The following is a 21,564-nucleotide window of genomic DNA, read 5'->3' as shown; positions in this document are numbered from 1 at the left end:
ATAATAATAATAATAATAATAATGCTCAACTTCCAAAAGAAAGTTCGAATTGTTGTGTTGTCATCACAAATCGAATGTGTGTGTGTGTGTGTGTGTGTGTGTGTGTGAATTGTTAGAGTCCAAATTTAACATTGCCCCCACGGCACCCCCCCGCGATTCCTCTTCTTACTTTCAAATGATGTGATGTTGTTGCTATCGATGTCCGAACAAGAGGAAAGAAGGAAGGAAGGGAGGAAGGGTTGGAAAAAAAAAGAGAAAGACCCCCCCCCTGCTTTCAATTCTCCTCCCGTTATTGTAATTAGGCACCGTTAGTCAACCAATTACCGTTGTCGTTGCCCCATCACACACACACACACACACACCTGTCAGTTCCTTTCCACCAACGATGGATGACAAGAGAAGATGAAGATAAAACTACAGACGGCAGACATTGTTGCCAAAGTGTCCTGTCAGCCCGACGAGAGAGAGAGAGAGAGAGAGATGTTCCTTATCATCATCATCATCATCATAACATATAAAATCCACACACACCCTCAACTTGCCTCCGTCTCATCTCATCAACAATTTTCGGTTTTACATTTTTTCGTAACCCCTTTCAAAAAAATGTTTTTTTTTTTAAACTAGAAAAAAAAAAACAAAACAAACAAAAACAACACATTATCCGACCCCCACCCCTAAAAACCATTTTTCTCTCCCCTATTATTTTGAATCGAGATGATGCAAACATCCAATGTTGTTGTTGTTATAATCCTCATCATCATCATCATCATCATCATTGTCATCATTACTTTTCTTTATCATCATCATCATCATCACCATCCAGCAACAGCCTTTCTCTCCTTTCAAGAGTTTACTGTGAGGGGGGTGGGGGAATCTCCCTGCATACAATATGGGATCAAGTCTTGGATCAAGAACCAGGGATCCAATCTTCCTTCTTTTTTCTTTTGTTTGGTTTTGTTCTTTTTTTTTTAATAAATTTTTTTTTCTTCCATTTTTTTTTTAATAAAAATTTTTTTTTCATTTTAAAATTTCAAAAAAAAAAAAAAAAAATTCTTTTTTTTCTTCCATTTATTCCCCCCCCCCATTCTTCAACAAAACATCTCCATATCAGAGTTGCTACTTTCTTCTTCATCTTCAAATTCTTTTTTCATTAATAAAAGTCAAAAAAAAAGTATTTCAGTTTTTCTTTGAAACATCGTTCGTTTCCATTTAAGTTCTGGGTTTGAGGATAGAGAGACAATTCTCTTTTTCTTTTACAATCTTTATATACATAATTATGCATATGTATACATATATATACATACATATACACACACAAACATATATATATATATACACATATATATATATACATACATGTATATATATATACATATATACATCAGTATTTCCATTTCACATGTTTTGTCTCCTGAAATATTCACAGCAAACTTCAACATTGCATGAGGTCAGTCAAATTGTTGTTACATCAGGGTCAAATTGCCTTTTTTCCTCTGAAATGGCAAAAATAAAATAGATAAATAACATAAAACAAAAGTCAAATACAGCTGACTTGGCAGACACCCATAAAATTATCAACCATCGCACAAACAATAACTCTGAGCACCTCTTCAAACTCCACCCATCTAACACCCGTGGACATATTTACAAAGTAAGAAAACAGCACAGCTCCTTCCATGACTTCAGGAAACATTTTTTCACGCTGAGAGTTGCTGAAGCATGGAACAAACTGCCGGCATCGGTTGTTGGAGCACTGCATCCTTCAAGACTTCCATGCTTCCTGAGATTCGCCAACACTACGCCTGATTTTCTCCCCTCCATACACACACAAGCATGTATCTGACTCATACATTGTTCGCTTTCCAGACATTTCTACATTACTGCATGTACTTTATATGCACTTTCTGACAAGTTGTGGTGCACCTGAGCACTGTAGAGAATAATTTCATTATATTATATATTATATTCAAGAAATGCCAAACATCATCATCATCATTATCATCGTTATGAGTTTACTATTTTGCCTCTGTGTTCCCGTGTTTTAACAAGTGAGTAGAGTCTAACATTCAAAGCCTTATTTTTTTGTGAGAGAGAGAGAAAGAGAAGTGACAGGTTCAAAAGCAGTCATGGGCATACAGTGGCCCACGGGACTTTCTGAAAGTCCCATGGAAAACAAACATTTAAAAAAAAAAAAAAATTTCCCCCTGAATTTTGGTAAGAGTGTGGCCCTGGCTGGTGCTAAGCATGTCTCATATGACCGGCCTCTTGAAAAGGATTGCCTGAGCCTGCTCTGGGCAAATAACAGCCCCACTCATCTAACAACCCCCACTTTCTCTCGAATGAAAGGTAAGCTTACACTTCTGACTAATTAAACTCCCTGATGAATTAATTACTACCAATTTCCACTATTTCTCAAGTTGGAATTTCTCAAAGGGGTCTTTTAAGAAAATTTAATAGAAATTTACTTGTTTAAATCATTGACATCATTGCTTTGGCGTTCCCTTTTCCATCCCGCCTTGAGTTGGAGGGAATTTTGTTGAGATGGATTTTCTACGGCTGGATGCCTTTGCTGTCACCAGCCTTCACCTGTTTCTAGGCAACATTTCCCTCATGATCAGATGCAGAGGGTTGGAAATTTAGGACACCCCTTGTAAGACAGTGACACTCATTTACAACAAACTATCATAAACTGTCAGAGAAAAGATACACACACACACAAACGTGTCTAGCAAATCCTTTCATAAGGCTTTGGTCAGCTCTGAGCCTTAGTAGAAGTCACCTGCCTAAGGTGCCATGCAGTGGGATTGATCCTGAAACCATGTGGTTAGGAAGCAAGCTTCTTACCACACAGCCATGCCTGGCGTTAGTAAAAATATGCTTTTTATTTTTTTAAAAATGAATTCTCTCCCTGAAGCAGGTTTGGTTCTATTTAAGGTCTCATTAAAAGTAGGTCAGCAAGGGTTGTCCTTAAAATATTAATTTCAAATTTTGGTACAAGGCCAGGGATTCCAAGGGTAGGGGAAGTCAATTACACTGACCCAAGTCCTCAGCTGGTACTTATCAACCCCGAAAAGGTGAAAAGCAGAGCCAACCACAACGGCATTTGAACTCAGAATGTGAAGATGGACAAAATGGCACCAATGCTAACCATTCTGCCAGATGCCCACCTTTGGCTGGCCTTAGAATATTAAAAGGGAATTCCTGGAATTTTGCAAAGTTATATATTCCCAGATCAAAGTAAAGTCAGGAATGAATTTATGCCTGAGGAAAAAAAAGGTATGTAGGGTCAGGGGTTTGTGGGTAAGAATTCTCGAGGGTCAACCACATACACACCATCACTGTCCCTTCTTTAGTTCAGACTTATCTGAATGGAGTGTCACTAGGGGTCCCTGACTACAAACGGCAATAAACTCAATGCTGCGTGCCCTAGCTGGAACCTTCCCCCTAAAGAAAAAAAAAACCAAAACGGAAAGCAATAATGAATGCATTATGATTAAAAAAACTGCCCAAGCAAACGAGCCCAGAGTCGTCAATTTTGATTGAAATGGAATAAAATTAATTAAAAGGAAAAAAAAAACAAAACCAATCACTTGAATGAAAAGAAACGATTTTCAGGCAAACAATGGAACGGAATTGAAAATGGAACGAAGGAGAAAGAATAAGACTCATTACCAGAAAATGGCTCCTACTTGGGAGGGGGCGCTGTCTGGTATGTCTGGAAATGATGTTGGCTCTCATCATTTCCAACCGGTGGTGCATTATGGTCCTAAAACAGACAAAAAACACTAAAGCCCCAAACAAACAAACAAACGAAAAAAAAATACAACAAAATATAAAAAAAATATAAACTAATAAATTGTAAATAACAACAACAAAAAAGAAACCATGCATTTCAATGTAAAGAAAAAAGAGGGGAAAATGAGACTTTTTTTTTACAGGGATGGGGGGGCGAAGTGGGGGCAGGTGAGAGATTAATAAAACCGGGTCCCTTCACTCCTGTTCACCGCATACCTCGAGGGGTCACTGGAACATCTCATCACCACTGTTTATATCTTTGCAGCTTCACCTGATCATTTCTCCCCCACTTCTTCATCATCACTGTCAACATTATCATCATCATATAAAGTCCATCTTCTATGAGGCCATGGATGGATGGTTTCATAAGATCTGGCAAGCCAGGCGAACACACCAGGCTGCACAGTCTGTTGTGGCAAGGTTCCTACGGCTGGATGTGCTCCCTAACTCCAAACACTTTCAAGAGAGAGGATTCGGGTGCTTTTTACATGGCCCCAGTGCCAATGCACGGGAATAACCATGCAGCCCCTATACACACACAGGTAAGTAAATAACAGATGAGGATTCTACCATTTCTTGGTGAACAACCTGCATGTGTGATTAAACATCTTAATAAGGTTTTCAAATTTTGGCAGAAGGCCAGCAATTTTGGGGAGAAGGTAAATCGATTATGTTGACCCCAGTACACAACTGGTACTTATTGTATGAACCCCGAAAGGAGGAAAGGCAAAGTCGACCTTGGTGGAATTTGAACTCAGAACATAAAGATGGACAAAATGTTGCTAAGCAGGATGTGTTATAAAAACCTGCCTAAACCCACATTTCCAGAGCAAGAAACTGCAAGTAACCTGTATCTTTATACCTATTTCTTTACTACCCACAAGGAGCTAAACACAGAGAGGACAAACAAACGGATTAATTCGATTATATCGACCCCAGTGCGTAACAGGTACTTATTTAATCGACCCTGAAAGGATGAAAGGCAAAGTCGGCCTCGGCATAATTTGAACTCAGAACGTAACGGCAGACGAAATACTGCCAAGCATTTCGCCCAGCGTGCTAACGTTTCTGCCAGCTCGCCGCCGTACATTAAATGGTATATGGCAGGCATCTTTAGGTTTCTGTCTTCCAAATCCATTCAGAAGGTTATAGTGGGAAAAGAAAAGGGGGAGAGAGACAGAGAGAGGGAGAGAGGTTGTGAGTCAATAATTTATCCCATCTCATTTCATGACATCAGTCGACTGGTTTTTAAGGAGCTTCTATAGGGCACAGTTTGTTGATTTGACCTCAGTGAGGTTCCTAGAGAGAAACCTGTCAGATCCAACAAGTTTCTACAAAGCATCTAAACTGAAACACATTCTACTAACACTCCCAATAATAATAATAATAATAATAATAATAATAATAATAATAATAATAATAATACTAATACTAATAATCTTTTCTTTTTGCTTATAGGCACAAGGCCCGAAATTTTGGGGGAGGAGTTAAGTCAATGTGCTTGGTGTACCCGTATCAGACGGGTAGTCATGATGGGTATATTGGGCTTCATATATTTGTACACCAGTGTCACTTTGATGGCATGAACTGCTCTCTCACTCAATAATAATAACAATAACAATAATAATAATAATAATAATAATAACAATAATAATCCTTTCTACTATAGACACAAGCCTTGAAATTTGAGAGGAGGGGTTAGTTGGTCACATCAACTCCAGGACCTGATTGGAATTTTATTAACCCTGAAAGGATAAAATACAAAGTCAACTTTGACAGAATTTAAACTCAGAATGCAAAGACGATTGAAATGCCCTGCTTGGCATTTTGTCTGCTGGCCTTAGAATGGTTCCACCAGCTTGCCTTAGAATTAATTCTTTCTGCTATAGGCACAAGGTCTGAAATTTTGTGAGTGAGGGTCATATTAATAGTAATAGAAGTGATTTCAAATTTTGGCATAAGCCATGAATTTCAGGGGTGGAGGTCAGTTGATGTAATCGACTCCCCCACCTCACCCCAGTATTCAACTGGTACTTATTTTATCGACCCCTTCCCCCAAAGGATGAAAGGCAAAGTTGACATCAGCGGAATTTGAACTTACAATGTAAAGACAGATGAAACATTATTTACATTGGACGGATATTTGTCCCCATCTTGTTTGTTGTCACCACAATGTTTCGGCTGGTGTACTCTCCAGCCTTCATCAGGTGTCCTGGTGGAATGTTGAACCTAAGCCTGGGTTCTCATTCCTAAGGTATTTTTTGCTGATATTATTATTATCTATTCAAGGCACTGCTTGGAATTGAACTTGGAATCTTGGGGTTAGTGGCCTGTGCTGTTAACCAGCCATGTCACATTGTGTGTCACTATGAATCTCTCTGAGAACTACATTAAAAGAACACACGTCTGTGGGGCACTCAGCCATTTGCATGTTAATTTCAGAGGAAGCTGTTCCATTGGCACAGTCCACCTTGGCAGGTGAAAGGATGCAAGGATGCAACCAAACAGTTAAGAAATTTTTTTTCTACCATTACAATCACTCGTGATCAATAAAGTTATTGATCTTAGTTTTCCGACGGATCATTCACGGGTTCACAGTGTTGGTGTGTTTATGTCCCCATAACTTAGCAGTTCGGCAAAAGAGACCAACAGAATAAGAACCAAGCTTAAAAGTATAAGCACTGGGGTCGACTGAAATTCTTCAAAGCGGTGCCCCAGCATGGCCGTAGTCAAACGACTGGAACAAAAACTAAAAGATGCAATGAACACTGAAACTGGGTGTTCTTTTGGGTGCCACCCTACAAGCCCCACAGTGCCACTCTACAAGTCCCCCAGTGCCACAGCTTTTGACATTCAGAAAAATTCAAAAGAACAAATTAAAAAGAGAAAAAGAGAAAAAATTTGTGGAGAGTGACACGTACCTCAACGGGGACTGTTTGTACAACAGTGCCACCTTGTGGCTGATAAGGGATTTGAGTATAAGTTGCATGAGGCCCAGAGACGTACTGTAAAATAGAAAATATAATCAGAATTGATCCGATAGGAGTCAACATGGCACGGTAAACAAACAGAGCGGAAAATGACATTATTTTCTAGGCACAGGAGTGGCTGTGTGGTAAGTAGCTTGCTAACCAACCACATGGTTCTGGGTTCAGTCCCACTGCGTGGCAACTTGGGCAAGTGTCTTCTACTATAGCCCCGGGCCGACCAAAGCCTTGTGAGTAGATTTGGTAGATGGAAACTGAAAGAAGCCCATCGTATATATATATATATATATATATATATATATATATATGTATGTGTGTGTGTGTGTGTGTCTGACCCCCTAGCATTGCTTGACAACCAATGCTGGTGTGTTTATGTCCTCGTCACTTAGCGGTTCGGCAAAAGAGACCGATAGAATAAGTACTGGGCTTACAAAGAATAAGTCCCGGGGTCGAGTTGCTCGACTAAGGGCAGTGCTCCAGCATGGCCACAGTCAAATGACTGAAACAAGTAAAAGAGTAAAGAGAGATTTTCCAAAAGTGTTTAAGATAATGGCCTTTGAGGAATTACAGCAAAGAACTTAGTTGACTGGAAATAAACAGCCCAAGGGATTTTCTAGATGTCTCAGAAATGTTTAACTATCTTCAAAAGGGCCACAACATCAATGGAGAGTGTCAGGCCAACTTGCTGAAGCAGTTACAAAAGACTATCAAGACCAAATGCTCAGGAAAACTGGTTCCGGGTTCAGTCCCACCGAATGACAGCTTGGGCAAATGTCTTCTACTATAGACTTGGGTCAACCACAGCCTTGGGAGTGGATTTGGTAGAAGGAAACTGTAAGAAGTCTGTCATATATACATGGGTGTGTGTGTGTGTGTGTGTGTAAGTGTTTGTCCATCACCATTGCTTGACAACCAGTGTTGGTTTGTTTATGTCCCTGTAACTTAGTGGTTCAGCAAAAAGAGATCAACAAAATAAGCACCAGGCGTTGGTTTGTTTATGTCCCTGTAACTTAGTGGTTCAGCAAAAAGAGATCAACAAAATAAGCACCAGGCTTAACAATGAATAAATAAGAACTGAGGTTGATTCATTTGACTAAAATACTGCAAGGTGGTGCCCCAGCCTGGCCGCAGTCTACTGACTGAAACAAGTCGAAAAGAAAAGACGAAAGACAAAAGACATGGTTTTCCTACCGAAGTGCTGGACAGTTGTAGTTGTCCCATCTGGGTTGTGAGGGTCGGCATTACAGAAGTGGGGTCAAGACTGTGGCTCCCAGGGTGTACGGTGTTTGGGATCATCTGGAGGCAGACAATGGAGACGACAATAAAGGAGATGTATATATAACAAAGAAAGAAAAAAAGAAGATGCATAAATGCATACCCCCACCTCTCATTCCCTCATGCTTTTGCTTGAAAGGGCTGGGGGAATGGGGGGGGGGGTAATCCCAGTTTAATGTTCCGAGACGCATCATCATGTGTAAAATCAATCAGTTTCTTCTGGGTGGGCTGCTGTTGGCCCCCAACAGAACAGCTGAACGATGGGGCTGCTGTCTTGGCAAACTGATGCACCACGGGTCAGCATTAGTCTGGAAAGTCCCTGGGGAAACCGGTCCACTTACGGTGGCCCTAACATGAGCAAAGGTCTAGATGGCAACATTCTCTCAGATCTAGGGCACATGCATCTCCCGTCTCCACGACAAGGCCAGATCCACTATATGTATTTATGTATACACACCCTCTTCCAAACATAACAATAACAACAATAATAATAAATGCTCTGATGCAGTACCAGGCAGTGGCTCTCATGGCTTCTGATCTTAACAGATTGGAAGTGTTATCATGTACATTGTTTTGTCTAGGTAGAAAAGATGGGCTACAGCAAATATTCTGCACAATACCACAGATTTGCTTGTCAGTTGTTTGACCATAGCTAGTACAGCATGGCCCTTGGTGGCTGACAATATGTGCATCTCTGATCACGAGCAGAAGTAGTGGGGGAGCATCATAGCCATGTGTTGAGAGGAATTCTTTGGGGTTTGAATAGTTCACCTCTGGAAACATGGGTGGTTTGTTCAACATCCTTAAAACAAAACTTATTCAGGGACCTTTTGAGCAGGACGGGCTACTCGACCTGAAGAAAATTCTAACAGGGCCTCACCTGAAAGGTCATGTGCTGTTTATCTTGATATGAGAGCACCCTGTCATGCACATATAGTTGTGATACATGTGCCTGTGCCTGGTGTGCCCTTATCAGATGGGTAGTTATGATGGGTATATTGGGCTTCATATATTTGTACCCTAGTGTCACTTTGACGGCATGAACTGTTCTCTCACTCAATAATAATAATAATAGTCATCATCGTTTTAACATAACATTTTCTTGCTTATACTGGTTTGATGGAATCTATGGAGTTAAGATTTCTATAGTCAATTGGCCTTACTGTTACCAACTGCCACCTGTTTCCAGGTAAAGTAATAATTTCTCATGACCAGACCAGACCAGTTTTCACTGAAGATTGGAAAGGAATGACACTGCATGTATAACAGTGACACTCATTTACAACCATCATGTAATGTCAAGACAAGGAGACAGTAACACTCTCACATACACACACAAATATACAATGAGCTTCTTTCGGATCGGGGCCACAGTAGAAGACACTCGACAAAGATTCCACACACAGGGACTGAACCCAAAATTCTTAAGGTTGAGAGGCAAACCTCTTTACCACACAGCTATATAGCCTGTATTATATGCCATGGGCACATGACATTAACAAGCTCCAATTAAAAACAGACAAAAAAAGTACAGGCCCTTTTACAGAACAGAAATCTTTTTTTGGAAAACTCCAAATTAAAGGACGAATCTAATTCAACCTTTTCACATACATGACAGATTCTCTTGTTGTGAGCAACAAATGAGGGTTCAGTAAAATAAAGTGGTAAAAATCATGTTCTAAGGTTACGAATGTGCCTCCTGAAGGCTACTGTGTGTGTTTTTGTGTCTGTGTTTGTCAACCGGTGTTAGTGTGTTTACATCCCCAAGCACTATAGCAGTTTGGCAAAAAAGACTGATAGAATAAGAACCAGATTTACAGGGGGGAAAAAAAGGGAAAATAAATATACTTGAGTAGAAGGCACTGCCCCTGAATGGCTGCTGTCCAATGACTTAAACAAGTGAAAGAGTAGATGGTTATATACTTACATGCGCAATGGGTGGCATGATATACTGTGGGTGGTGCATCCAGCCAGGGTTGGTGGACTGTACTTGGTATGTGGTGACTGGGGTGGTGGACATGGAGTACCTCGGCATCATCCCTGCTGGAATCATCGCTGTGGCAACTGCTCCACCTCCGCCTGCTGCTGCTGCCCCCCCAGGGGGCGCGGCCCCCACACTGTAAGGCAGATAAAGACTGTACATCTATAAGCATGTGTCACTCCATCAACCATGAAAATGATTGAGAGACACAATAATAACAGGAGAAAGACAGACATCATTGCTAAGAGATATATATATATATGTGTGTATATATATAAAAATTAGAAAAAAAACACCTTTTATCCATTCAAAATGAACAATTAAATTACACCATCTAGAAAATTACATATAATAGAAATATTAAATATAAAATATATTATACCGATGATTAAGTAATGTGCAAAATAATAAACAAAACGTATATACTAATTTTTTTACTATGATCATTTCTTAAATATAGCCACGAAACACTTGTCGTTATTCTACCCAATATATACGTTTTATTTATTATTTTGCACATTACTCAATCATTGGTATAATAATATTATTATTTTATATGTAATTTTCTAGATGGTGTAATTTAATTGTTCATTTTGAATGGATAAAAAGGTGATTTTTTTCTAATTTTTTATATATATATTATATTTTGTGAAATTTGATTTAGTATTTCTAAATTGAATTTTTCCCTGTAAGTTAGGAATAATATTCCCTCAAATAATTTTATATATATATATATATATATAGAGAGAGGGGGTTTGTGAGAGATGAAGAAGGGTGAATAAGCAATAAGAACAGTATATTCTGACACAAGGCCAGCAGTTCTGAGAGAAGGGACAAGTCACATGACCATAGCACCCTACTAATTCTGTTGGTCCTCAAAAGGACGAAATGCCAGGACAACCTTCAGGGATTTGAACCCAGAATGCAAAAACTGAATGAAATGCTGTTGAACATTTCTTCAGGCTTTTCAGCAGGATTTGAACTCAATAATAATTTTTGTCTGCCACAAGGGTGTCAAATGAGACAACATTGCAGGGTAGGTATGAGAGGCTGGATCTAGCTGGTCTGAACATAAACCCAATGGAATATTTGGGCTGGATGTGGCCAGTTTAAACATTGAAGGGTCAACATTATTTTACAAATCAATAATGCTTCAACCCAGGCTGAATATATGCAGCTTGGTGCCAAAAGTCTATGAGCATCCAGGACAGGCTCTGAGGATGGTATTACCATATTCGGAGAGTTCCTTTTAAACTGGTAATGCCTCTCAGCAGAACTACCAGGTCATGGGGTCCCAGATGCTCCCTAGAGTCTTTCAATTGCAGGTCTTTTGGAACAGGCCACTTTGATTACACTGTGTAACATGATTTTTGTCCTTGGTTAGCAACTGTTATTTCCTATGTGCTGACCCTTAGAAAGTATGAAGAATGGCTAATATTTCCCTCAAACTTTGCTTTTGTTACATTTACTCCAAACCCCAAAGAATTTCTCTCTCAACACATGGCTATGATGCTCCCCCACTACTCCTGATCAGAGATGCACAGATTGTCAGTGAAATGATTAAGGTCAAACGACTGACAAGCAAATCTGTGGCATTGAGCAGAACATTTGCTATAACGATATTTCTGCTTCAGCCACTCGGTACTGAATCTGTGTGAAATGTAATGGAAAATTGGTCAGTTTCAAAACATTGATGTCCAGGTCAAAAAAAGCAGAGTCTGAAGGAAATAGTAATCTTTTCCTTTGATTTCTAGATCGAAGCAAATAGGAAATAACACTTACTGACCAAAGACAAAAAATGAAAATTTTGTTACATCATATTATCTTTGTAGTCAGAGTGACCAGAATATCCCCCAAAACACCAATGCTGTTGCTCACCACTGGCAGCGTCGCCTGACTGGTGGAAAATTGTGAAGGTCTCACAACATTCCATTCTGCTGTCCATTACTGATGCTAAATTAATAAAGATTTTCTAACACTAACGATAAATACTCAAAACTGTACTGTTGCTTTTAGTATTACTTAATCTCTCTCTCCTTAATATTGGTTTCAAGTTTTGGCACAAGGCCAGCAATTTCAGAAGAGGGGTCAAGTTGAGTACATCAATCCCAGTGCTCAACAGGTACTTATTTTATCGACCCCGAAAGGGATGAAAGGCAAAGTTGACCTTGGCAGAATTCAAGCTCAGAACACAAATGAGGGACGAAATGCTGCTAAGGCATGATGCCTGGCATGCCAACCATTCTGCCAAACTCTCTCTCTCTCTCTCTCTCTCTGCTGTTGTCAAGAAATCTTTTAAGTTCTTTCTATGGCATGAACAAAATTCTAATCTATTCCAGATTAAAGACTAGGATAAATGCATCAATAATTTCCATGTTCACATTATATACACAACAGGCCTATATATATAGATATATATATATATCAACAATCAAGGAACGGCCATAATAAGCCATTCACCCACTAGAAATAACAGCCAAAGCTTCAACCGCAAATATTGATTAAATATATATATATATATATATATATATGTGTGTATATATATATGTATGTATATATATATAAGCAATAATAAATCTCTGAATGAAGTATAAACAGTAACTGCATGACAATGTGAGGTATATTTGCCATCTCAATATGGCAAAGATACCTCACATATACATACATACATACATATACATATATAATACACGCATACACATGCATAAATATATAAACATACACCTATGTATGTATATGTGTATGTATGCATGTGTGTGTGTGTGTGTGAATATATATTTATATTTGAAACAAACAACAGACGAATGAACTATGAAAAAAAACAATACAAAATGTAAAACAAACGAAACAAAACTAATTTTGTTGATAAATTAAACCGTGAAAAACCTTTCAGTGTTAGAAATAACGAGGTTAAAAGCTAGGGAACAATCGGGGTTGTAACGTGTAAATTTAAGGGGTTTGTTGCTCTTCACTACAGTGTGTTTAGCTCAGTCGTAAGGTCGTGAGTTCAATTCCCAGTGACGTATTGTGTCCTTGAGCAAGGCTCTTTACTTCTCATTGCTCCAGTCCACTCAGCTGGCGAAAAGGAGTTTACCTGAGTGTCACGCTGAGAAATATGTTAAGAGTACACATGTCTGTGGAGCACTCAGCCACTTGCATGTTAATTTCCCGAGCAGGCTGTTCTGTTGATCGGATCAACTGGAACCCTCGTCATAGTAACCAACAGAGTTCCAGTTTAACTCTTTACATGGTACTGTACTGTCCGCATGGTACCCTAAACCAAGACACTGTACTGTCCGCATGGTACCCTAAACCAAGACACTGTACTGTCCGCATGGTACCCTAAACCAAGACACTGTACTGTCTGCATGGTACCCTAAACCAAGACACTGTACTGTCTGCATGGTACCCTAAACCAAGACACTGTACTGTCTGCATGGTACCCTAAACCAAGACACTGCACTGTCTGCATGGTACCCTAAACCAAGACACTGCACTGTCTGCATGGTACCCTAAACCAAGACACTGTACTGTCTGCATGGTACCCTAAACCAAGACACTGTACTGTCTGCATGGTACCCTAAACCAAGACACTGTCCAGTCTATATGATACCTTACATCAAAATACTGCACTGCTTACATGGTACCCTAAACTAAGACACTGCACTATCTACAGGGTACCCTAGACTGAAGGACTGCACTGCCTGCAAGGGACACTAAATCAAGACGACTCTGTTGCTGTCCACATGGTGGCTTAGATGAAGAGTTTTATACCCTTTTATATTTGATACTGTACACCCCTGACTGTGTCACTCTACCCTCAGCAAAAGTCAGTGTAGTACCCCCATTGAATATAAACAATAATAAACAAACAAAAACAATTAATCTCTCCCCTCTCCCCAGCCACTACCACGACCGTTATTAATTAGTATTAACTCAAACAAGTGAACCGTGGCATCTAAAGGTTTCTGTTTGGAGAGTCAACCTACCTAAGAATGTTAACATTGCAATATTCCTGGAAATTTGTAAGAGATAAAAGGAGGCGATTATTCCAGGTAAGGACTTAACGCAGGTGTGTAAACGAACAGAATGCAAATAAACAAATACAGAAAACAAGAGAAAAATAAAAGTAAAAACAATTACGGGTACATGTTAAAAAAAATAGGGCCTCCACTCAATTCCCATCTAAGGGTAGCTATGTTTCTCTTCTAACACAAGATACCTTTTCTGTCCCTCAATAATACCCCACCACCAGCAGCTGAGAGGGTCTTGTCTTGCACGATACCTGGTAATCCCATTGCTGCTTGTGTTACGTAAAAAAAGCACCCAGTATGGCCTGTGCAGTGTTTGCAGTTAGGAAGGACGGCGTGACACAGAAACGATGCCAAAACCGTCAGCAGAGTTTGGTGCAGTCTTCTAACTTGCCAATTCCTGTCAAGCCGTCCAACCCATGACAGCATGGAAATCAGATGTTAAATGATAACGAATGATCCCAAGCAAAATTAAGGAGCCACACTTGAAAAATAAATGTAAAGAGACTTCTTCTACACACAAATAGGAAATCCCAGCAAAATCATTTCTCCCCTAAATACACAAAGCAGCTCTCAGTGTTAATTCCATGTAATCCATGTAAGAGCTCTCAATAGTTGTCCCTTTGAAATATCTAAGGGAGTCCTCAGTAATCCAGTTCTCTTATTCAACACAATAGCCGCAGGATGGAAGAGGACCTTTGTCAGGCCATGCGCCAGATGGTTGGATGTGATTAGGGAAGATCTCTAGAGGCTTGACATCACCTTGGAGGATGTAGACCGCCAGTAATGGAAGGATGGAAGCACTCCGTCAGTTACGACGACGAGGGTTCCGGTTGATCCGAATCAACGGAACAGCCTGCTCGTGAAATTAACGTGCAAGTGGCTGAGCACTCCACAGACACGCGCACCCTTAACGTAGTTCTCGGGGATATTCAGCGTGACACAGAGAGTGACAAGGCCGGCCCTTTGAAATACAAGGTACAACAGAAACAGGAAGTAAGAGTGAGAGAAAGTTGTGGTGAAAGAGTACAGCAGGGATCACCACCATCCCTGCCGGAGCCTCGTGGAGCTTTTAGGTGTTTTCGCTCAATAAACACAACGCCCGGTCTGGGAATCGAAACCGCGATCCTATGACCGCGAGTCCGCTGCCCTAACCACTGGGCCATTGCGCCAGTAATGGAGAGCACTAGTGAACTTGGTTGGGTCTCCCTATTATGATGTCTTTGGGACCACAAACCTGGGATGAACCCAGCCCCATCAAACAAGGGTATGAAGCAAGCAAGCAAGCAGCAATCCTACCTTTAAAATACACATAAGAGCTCCCTAATAGTCCTACCTGCATATAAGAGCTCTTAAAATAGGTCTAAGAGCTCTCCCCATAATCCTACCTACATATAAGGGCTCTCACCCTTAAAATATGTCTAAGAACTCTCAGCAGACCAACCTGTAAAGTACCTCTCAATACACCCCGATTTGCAAATACACAAGTGAACACCCAATCGTAAACATCTGAGGAATCAATCCCTTTGGGGCTCTTTGAGTCTACTGTCCTCTACACAGACATGGCACCAGTTATTCCAAGAGCTTTACTGGTTTAAGGATGGGGATTTCTTATAAAACGATGGTTAAAACAGATATAAAATAGCCAATGATAGTAACTTACCCATTTTGAGCAATGCTTGACTGGTCATAGCCAACAGGTATTCCCTACAAGGAGCGGAAAAAGAGTTGCAAGTTTAGTTCAGTTTCTGGTTATACGAAACAAAACAGACCACGATGACCGGGATCATCGTTTAACAATTTCACCTTTCTTATTCAACTTTCAATTATCAAATAAATAATTCTAATGAAACAAACACAAGCTAATGTCATCATCATCATCATCGTCAGGCTGAGCTTGCTCAGACATTTGTAACGTGCACAGACCATCCATCTTGGCCCTGCATTAGTTGAGGGGGGTCTTTGGGGAGGCATCCACTGTCTCTGATGAGTCGATCCACATATGTTGTATCCGGACGACCAGCATGATTACGGCCATGCTTTGGCATTCATAGCAGTCGGTCACTTGCCAGCCCTCGTTTAGCTCCCCAGCAATATCCCACAAGATGCAAGCACCTTTCCCTTATAATGTTGGAAAAAGGCAGGAGATCTCCTTACAGCTGTTTCATGGTTTCTACAGTTGGATGCCCTTCCTGATGCCAACCACTTTACAGAGTGTACTGGGTGCTTTTCATGTGGCACCAGCACCAGCATCGAAGCTTTTTACGTGACACTTTCATTTTAGGGCATCAATTCTGTGGTGGTGGGCAAGTCTTCTTGAGTACAGCAAATGAACTTTCAAGCATCTACAGTTGGTTCTCATTCTCTGGTCAATCGGTCATCACTTGAGAAAGGACTTTATTGGTGATGTTAGAGCAGGGGGGGGGGGTGAAATATACTGTCATGGTATGCAATGGGTGAAAAGAAGTTTGTCAGAGATGGAGAAGGGCATAGAATTATCTCGGAGAAAGCAGGAATCAGGCAGGGCCAGTTATTGATGTGGGAATACATGTTGGAAAGCAACAGTCTAACCCTTTTGTTACTGTATTTATTTTGAGATGCTCTGTGTTTCTTCCAATTACTTTAAATATAACAAAGAATTTAGTAAAATAACTTAGTTATCGTTAAGCTAGAGTTAGGAACATAATTTGTGACTAAGGTTTGGTGGAAGATTTTAATTCAAAACTTTTGAAAACAAGACATTTGTACTCAGAGCCAGAGGTGGTTTCAGTCAGGTTGGTAACGAAGGGGTTAAAGGAAAGAAAGAGTACTTACAGCTACAAAGCTATAATTGTTGGCATCAGCCCTTTCTGTCCAGGAACGGTTTTGTTGATATTGAGCTTTTTTTTTACTGCCACCATCAGCAAATTTTACCAAAAGAGGCTCATTGCCACCTGTTAAAGACAAAGACAAAAAAAGGTTTTGAAGAAAAAAAATACAAATATCAGTCACTCTTCTTCATCATCATCATCATCACTGCCATCATCATCATCAACATTGCCACTACCATTTAACATTTATTTTGAATGCTGCCATGGGTTGAACAGATTGACAAGGGCTGACAAGCCAAAGGGGCTGTTCCAGGCCCCAGTTGTCTGCTTTGGTATGGTTTCTACAGCTGGGTGCCCCTTTCTAATGCAAACCACTGAACGGAAAGTGTTGGGTGCTTTTTATGTGGCACCAGCACTAGTGAGGTTTACCCAAATAATTTTGCAAGGCAGGACCTTCAGCCGATGGATGATGGTGGTGTGGAGAGACTAGCATTGAAGAAGAAAGTGGCTTTGTGCCTGGGGATGAAAAGTATAAAATATGATGTTTGTTGTTTGTTCCTTCTCGCGCCACGCCTGGCTCACAGGGCCAGTTTCCTTGGCGTATAGGTTCCCCACCTGGACAGGGCGCTGGTCTGTCACAGGTGAGCTGCAAGGTGCAGGAGGAAAGAGTGAGAGAAATCTGTGGCGAAAGAGTCAGCAGAAGTTTGCCATTACCTTCTGCCGGAGCCGCATGGAGCTTAGGTGTTTCACTCATAAACACACACATCGCCCGGTCTGAGATTTGAACCCGCGATCCCTTGACCGCGAGTCCGCTGCTCTAACCACTAGGCCATGTGTCTCCAGATTCACACACTTATTGCAGCAGTCCTTCTGCTTTTCTAAGGCCTATAAAAGAACTCAGAAGGTTGGGCCTCCAACCAGGCCTTTCGTGATACCTTTAAAGCCAGGAATTTTTCAGCAGCCCCTCGTACAAAGCTACAGGTGTCAGCAGTGAAAGCGAAGTGAAATGGAGGAGTGATTCCTTGGTTTACAATCTCCAGTTTAATTCCTGCTACCGGTAAAAGACGGAAGCAACAATACTGCGAACTGGCATTCCATAATTAATCACCATCATCATCAACAACAACAACAACAACGATAACAACAAAAGATATGCTTACCTGCCAAAATTTTGGAATTAAAGTTTTGAATAATCTGTTCACATTTCTCTTTGCTCTCCATCCGTGCAAATCCCACCCCTCTACTCTGGCCGTCCAATTTCCGTAAAATCCTTGTCGAAATCACAGTTCCATATTCCTTGAACAAATTCTCCAGGTGTTCTTCGGTGAAATATGGCGGAAGATTGGCAATATACAAATTGGTCGGATCTTGCTCTTGTTGCTGCAAAGTAGACAAAAGAGGAAAATGGTGGGGAAAAGAGGAAATGAAACGAGAATTAATTAATAATAATAATAATGGTTTCAGATTTTGCCACGAGGACAGCATCTTTGGGGGAGGGGGCTGAGTCGATTACATTGACCCCAGTGTATAACTGGTATTTATTTCATCAACCTTGAAAGGATGAGTGGCAAAGTCAACCTCGGCGGAAAAATAATAATAATAATAATGATTATAACAACAACAACAACAACGATAATGATTTCTTTTAATATAATCAACAAAAACAACAACAATCCCTTCTGCTTTAGGCTTGAAATTTTGGTGGGAAGGCGTGGGTCAATTACATCAACCCCAGTGCTCAACTGGTACTTATTTTATCAACCCCAAAAAGGTGAAAGGCAAAGTCGACCTCAGCGGGATTTGAACTCAGAACCTAAAGACAAATGAAATACTGCCAAGCATGCTAACAATTCTGCCAGCTCACTGCCTAATAATAATAATAATAATAATGATAATAATAATAATAATAATAATAATAAATAATAATAATAATAATATAATAATAAAAAAAATAAAATAAAATAATAATAATAATAATAATAATAATAAAATAATATAATAATAATAAAAAATAATAATAAAAATAATAATAATAATAATAAAATAATAATAATAATAATAATAATAAAAAAATAAAATAATAATAATAATAAAAAAAATAAAATAATAATAATAATAATAATCCTTTCTACTAAAGGCACAAGGCCTGAGATTTTGGGAGAGGAAACTAGATGATTCCATTGATCCCAGTGTTGCACTGGTACTTAATTTATTGACCCTGAAAGGATGAAAGGCAAAGTTGACCTCTGCAGGATTTGAACCCAGAACGCGAAGACAGACAAAATACTGCTAAGCATTTTGCCCGGCGTGCTAACGATTCTGCCAGCTCATTGCCTTAATAATAATTATAATAACAACAACAACAATAATTACAACAATGATAATAATTAATAACAACAACAATGATAATTTATAACAACAAAACAACAACAATAAAATTAAACAAAAAATATACTCATACACAGTCTAATCTCACATCACAGGGTGAGGAGTTCCATCGCCAGCAGATCTGGTGCCTCTTCATCACAAATTGGAGAAAAGAGGGAATGTCCAGAGCAATAACAGGCCAAATACTTTGCCCGTTTGACCACTTGGGGTTCAGCAGTGATGTGGAAAGAGAGGCGGATGGACACTGTTCTATGGAACATCAATTCACACAGCACAGAGATTCACAGAATAAAACCAATGTTTTCACTCTTGGGTTTCGTAGCCTCAAATGGGATGAGATGAAAATCTCACCCGGGATAGGATACCAGTACGTTCCATTATTAAGCTAAAAAAACCTTGCTCAAACACACGACCAGACACCCACAGGAGCATTTGAACCCACAAACTGTGAGTTTGTAGCCTGACAAGTTACCCACTCTGCTGCTCCTGACAAGAAACAAAGCAGACAGTAAAAGCATTGTTCAGAGTTCAATCTCAGGCTGGGTGTGCTTGAGTGTAATGTACACCTAGGTTCCTTGCTAAAACGGTAACATGATACGAAGAGTCGCAGAGAGAGAGAGAGAGAGAGAGAGAGAGAGAGAAGGAGAGATAGAGAGATGGAGAGACAGGTAGGCGAGAACCAGTCAGGTAAACCATTGTAGGTAAACGAGTATGGAAGAGGAGGGTAAGGAGAGGGAAGAGGAGGGCAAGGAGAGAGGTATATGAAACATGCTGGTGGCACCCTCCACACTAATTATGTCTGCAGCGTTTTATCATATTATGGAAAGCGTAATGCGACTACTGTGCAAGTACTGCACTCTGGTGGTGAATTGTGCAAACCGAGCGCTCGTTATTTGTTGCTTTGATGCTCGTTAAGGAATCAATTTTAATTGCATGAGGTAAGTTGAGCCCAAATCAATAATCTAGAGAGGGATTAATTCTTGTCAGACTGATTGACCCACGACACACGACTAGATATAAAGATGACATCCGTCCTTCAGTGGTACTTTGGAAAATCTCAATTAAGGATGCAGCTCACTTCTATATTTTTTTATTTTTATTCCTCTAATTACTATGTTAATCATTATATCATTAACTAAGCGTGTGCAAAAAAAAACCCCAAAAATAAATTTGTCAAAATCCATCTAAATTATCTTTTTTCCTAACAAAGGCAGATATTCTTCAGGAAATATTGTATTGTTCCAGAATCCAAATTTAGAGGCTAAGTCAGTCATAGGATTCACGTCATTCCTGTGAAGGGTCCATAGCTACAAGTGTAAACAGCAATTGCCAGGGCAGCTGCACAACTTAAAATAAAATCTTATTTTAAAGTAAACCACAAGAAAAGCAGAGAGGTAATACATAATAGAAGCACCCCAGCAGTATTCTAAATCCTATTCCCTGTGTGTCAACCCCTTCACAGTCCAGTGCTGTCAATCGTATTGTCTAAAGGTCATTACTAGATAAAATTATCCAAACAGTAAACAAATCCTTAGTCAAAAGTGCCGTCATTTGCCTTATTGCTGTCCATCAACATTTAATCTCCATCCTTTATCATTTTGTGTGGTTCCATTAGTGTGAGGCAGACCTGTACCATCAGACATAGGGTACTGGATCTTCTTTCATGGTTAGCTTCAAACTTGGATGCCATTCGATCATTGCCTTATCCATTCAATGTGTTTCCTGCTGTAGCTTGGGCTGTTGCAGTCTCTCTTTTCCTCTCTCACACCTCAAACAATTACATCCAATGCTCCAGGTTGCTTTCTTTTAGTTTTCCACATTGTCTGTGAAGTCTGAGAGTCATGGTGGCTACACCAACTGCATGGTATTCGATATCAAGAGTCAGTAAAGGTGGTTCGCTGGCAGAGTCATCAGCATGCTGGGTAAAATGCTGCTAAGCAGTTCATACATCTGCAAGTTCTGAGTTCAAATTCTGCCGAGGTTGACTTTGCCTTCCATCGTTTCAGGGTCAATAGAATGAGTACCAGTTATGCACTGGGGTTGATGCAAGAGACTTGCTCCACTCCCCTGAAATTGCTGGCCTTGGGCCAAAATTTGAAAATAATATGTAGAGTCAGTAGAGAACAAACAAGTGTTTCCGTGAATCTGAGTTGTTGGATGGTCACTTTGGACTTAAAAGGGATCCCATATAGGCAGATGGAACCTTTATCCAAAATCTGGAACTTCAGGTGTTTATGTAGAACAATCCATTAATTCAGTTATCTGTGTAACATACATATAAATATTTCCATTTGTTT

General features: G+C 40.0%; 1 protein-coding gene across 10 annotated transcripts in view; it reads right to left on the bottom strand.

Moving 5' to 3' along the window:
- Positions 1-617: 617 nt before the first annotated feature.
- The window catches only part of LOC115225699 (RNA-binding motif, single-stranded-interacting protein 2), a 255,751-nt gene continuing 234,804 nt past the window's right edge, over positions 618-21,564 (bottom strand). For 7 of the 10 annotated variants that reach the window (XM_029796614.2, XM_036514628.1, XM_036514625.1 and 4 more), the window contains 8 exons: positions 18,040-18,259; positions 16,884-17,002; positions 15,733-15,776; positions 9,985-10,192; positions 7,974-8,078; positions 6,717-6,800; positions 3,673-3,766; positions 618-1,493 (listed from right to left, as the gene is read on the bottom strand). In XM_029796614.2, the coding sequence (XP_029652474.1) occupies positions 3,686-3,766; positions 6,717-6,800; positions 7,974-8,078; positions 9,985-10,192; positions 15,733-15,776; positions 16,884-17,002; positions 18,040-18,259 (861 nt within the window). In that variant the 3' untranslated portion in view covers positions 618-1,493; positions 3,673-3,685. The remainder of the gene's footprint in view (positions 1,494-3,672; positions 3,767-6,716; positions 6,801-7,973; positions 8,079-9,984; positions 10,193-15,732; positions 15,777-16,883; positions 17,003-18,039; positions 18,260-21,564) is intronic. The other 3 variants (XM_036514624.1, XM_036514627.1, XM_036514626.1) reach the window with 3 other exon arrangements.

This window comes from Octopus sinensis, linkage group LG28 (genome assembly GCF_006345805.1).
Source record: "Octopus sinensis linkage group LG28, ASM634580v1, whole genome shotgun sequence".
Taxonomy (NCBI): domain Eukaryota; kingdom Metazoa; phylum Mollusca; class Cephalopoda; order Octopoda; family Octopodidae; genus Octopus; species Octopus sinensis.
This window is presented reverse-complemented; position numbering and strand designations above follow the sequence as displayed.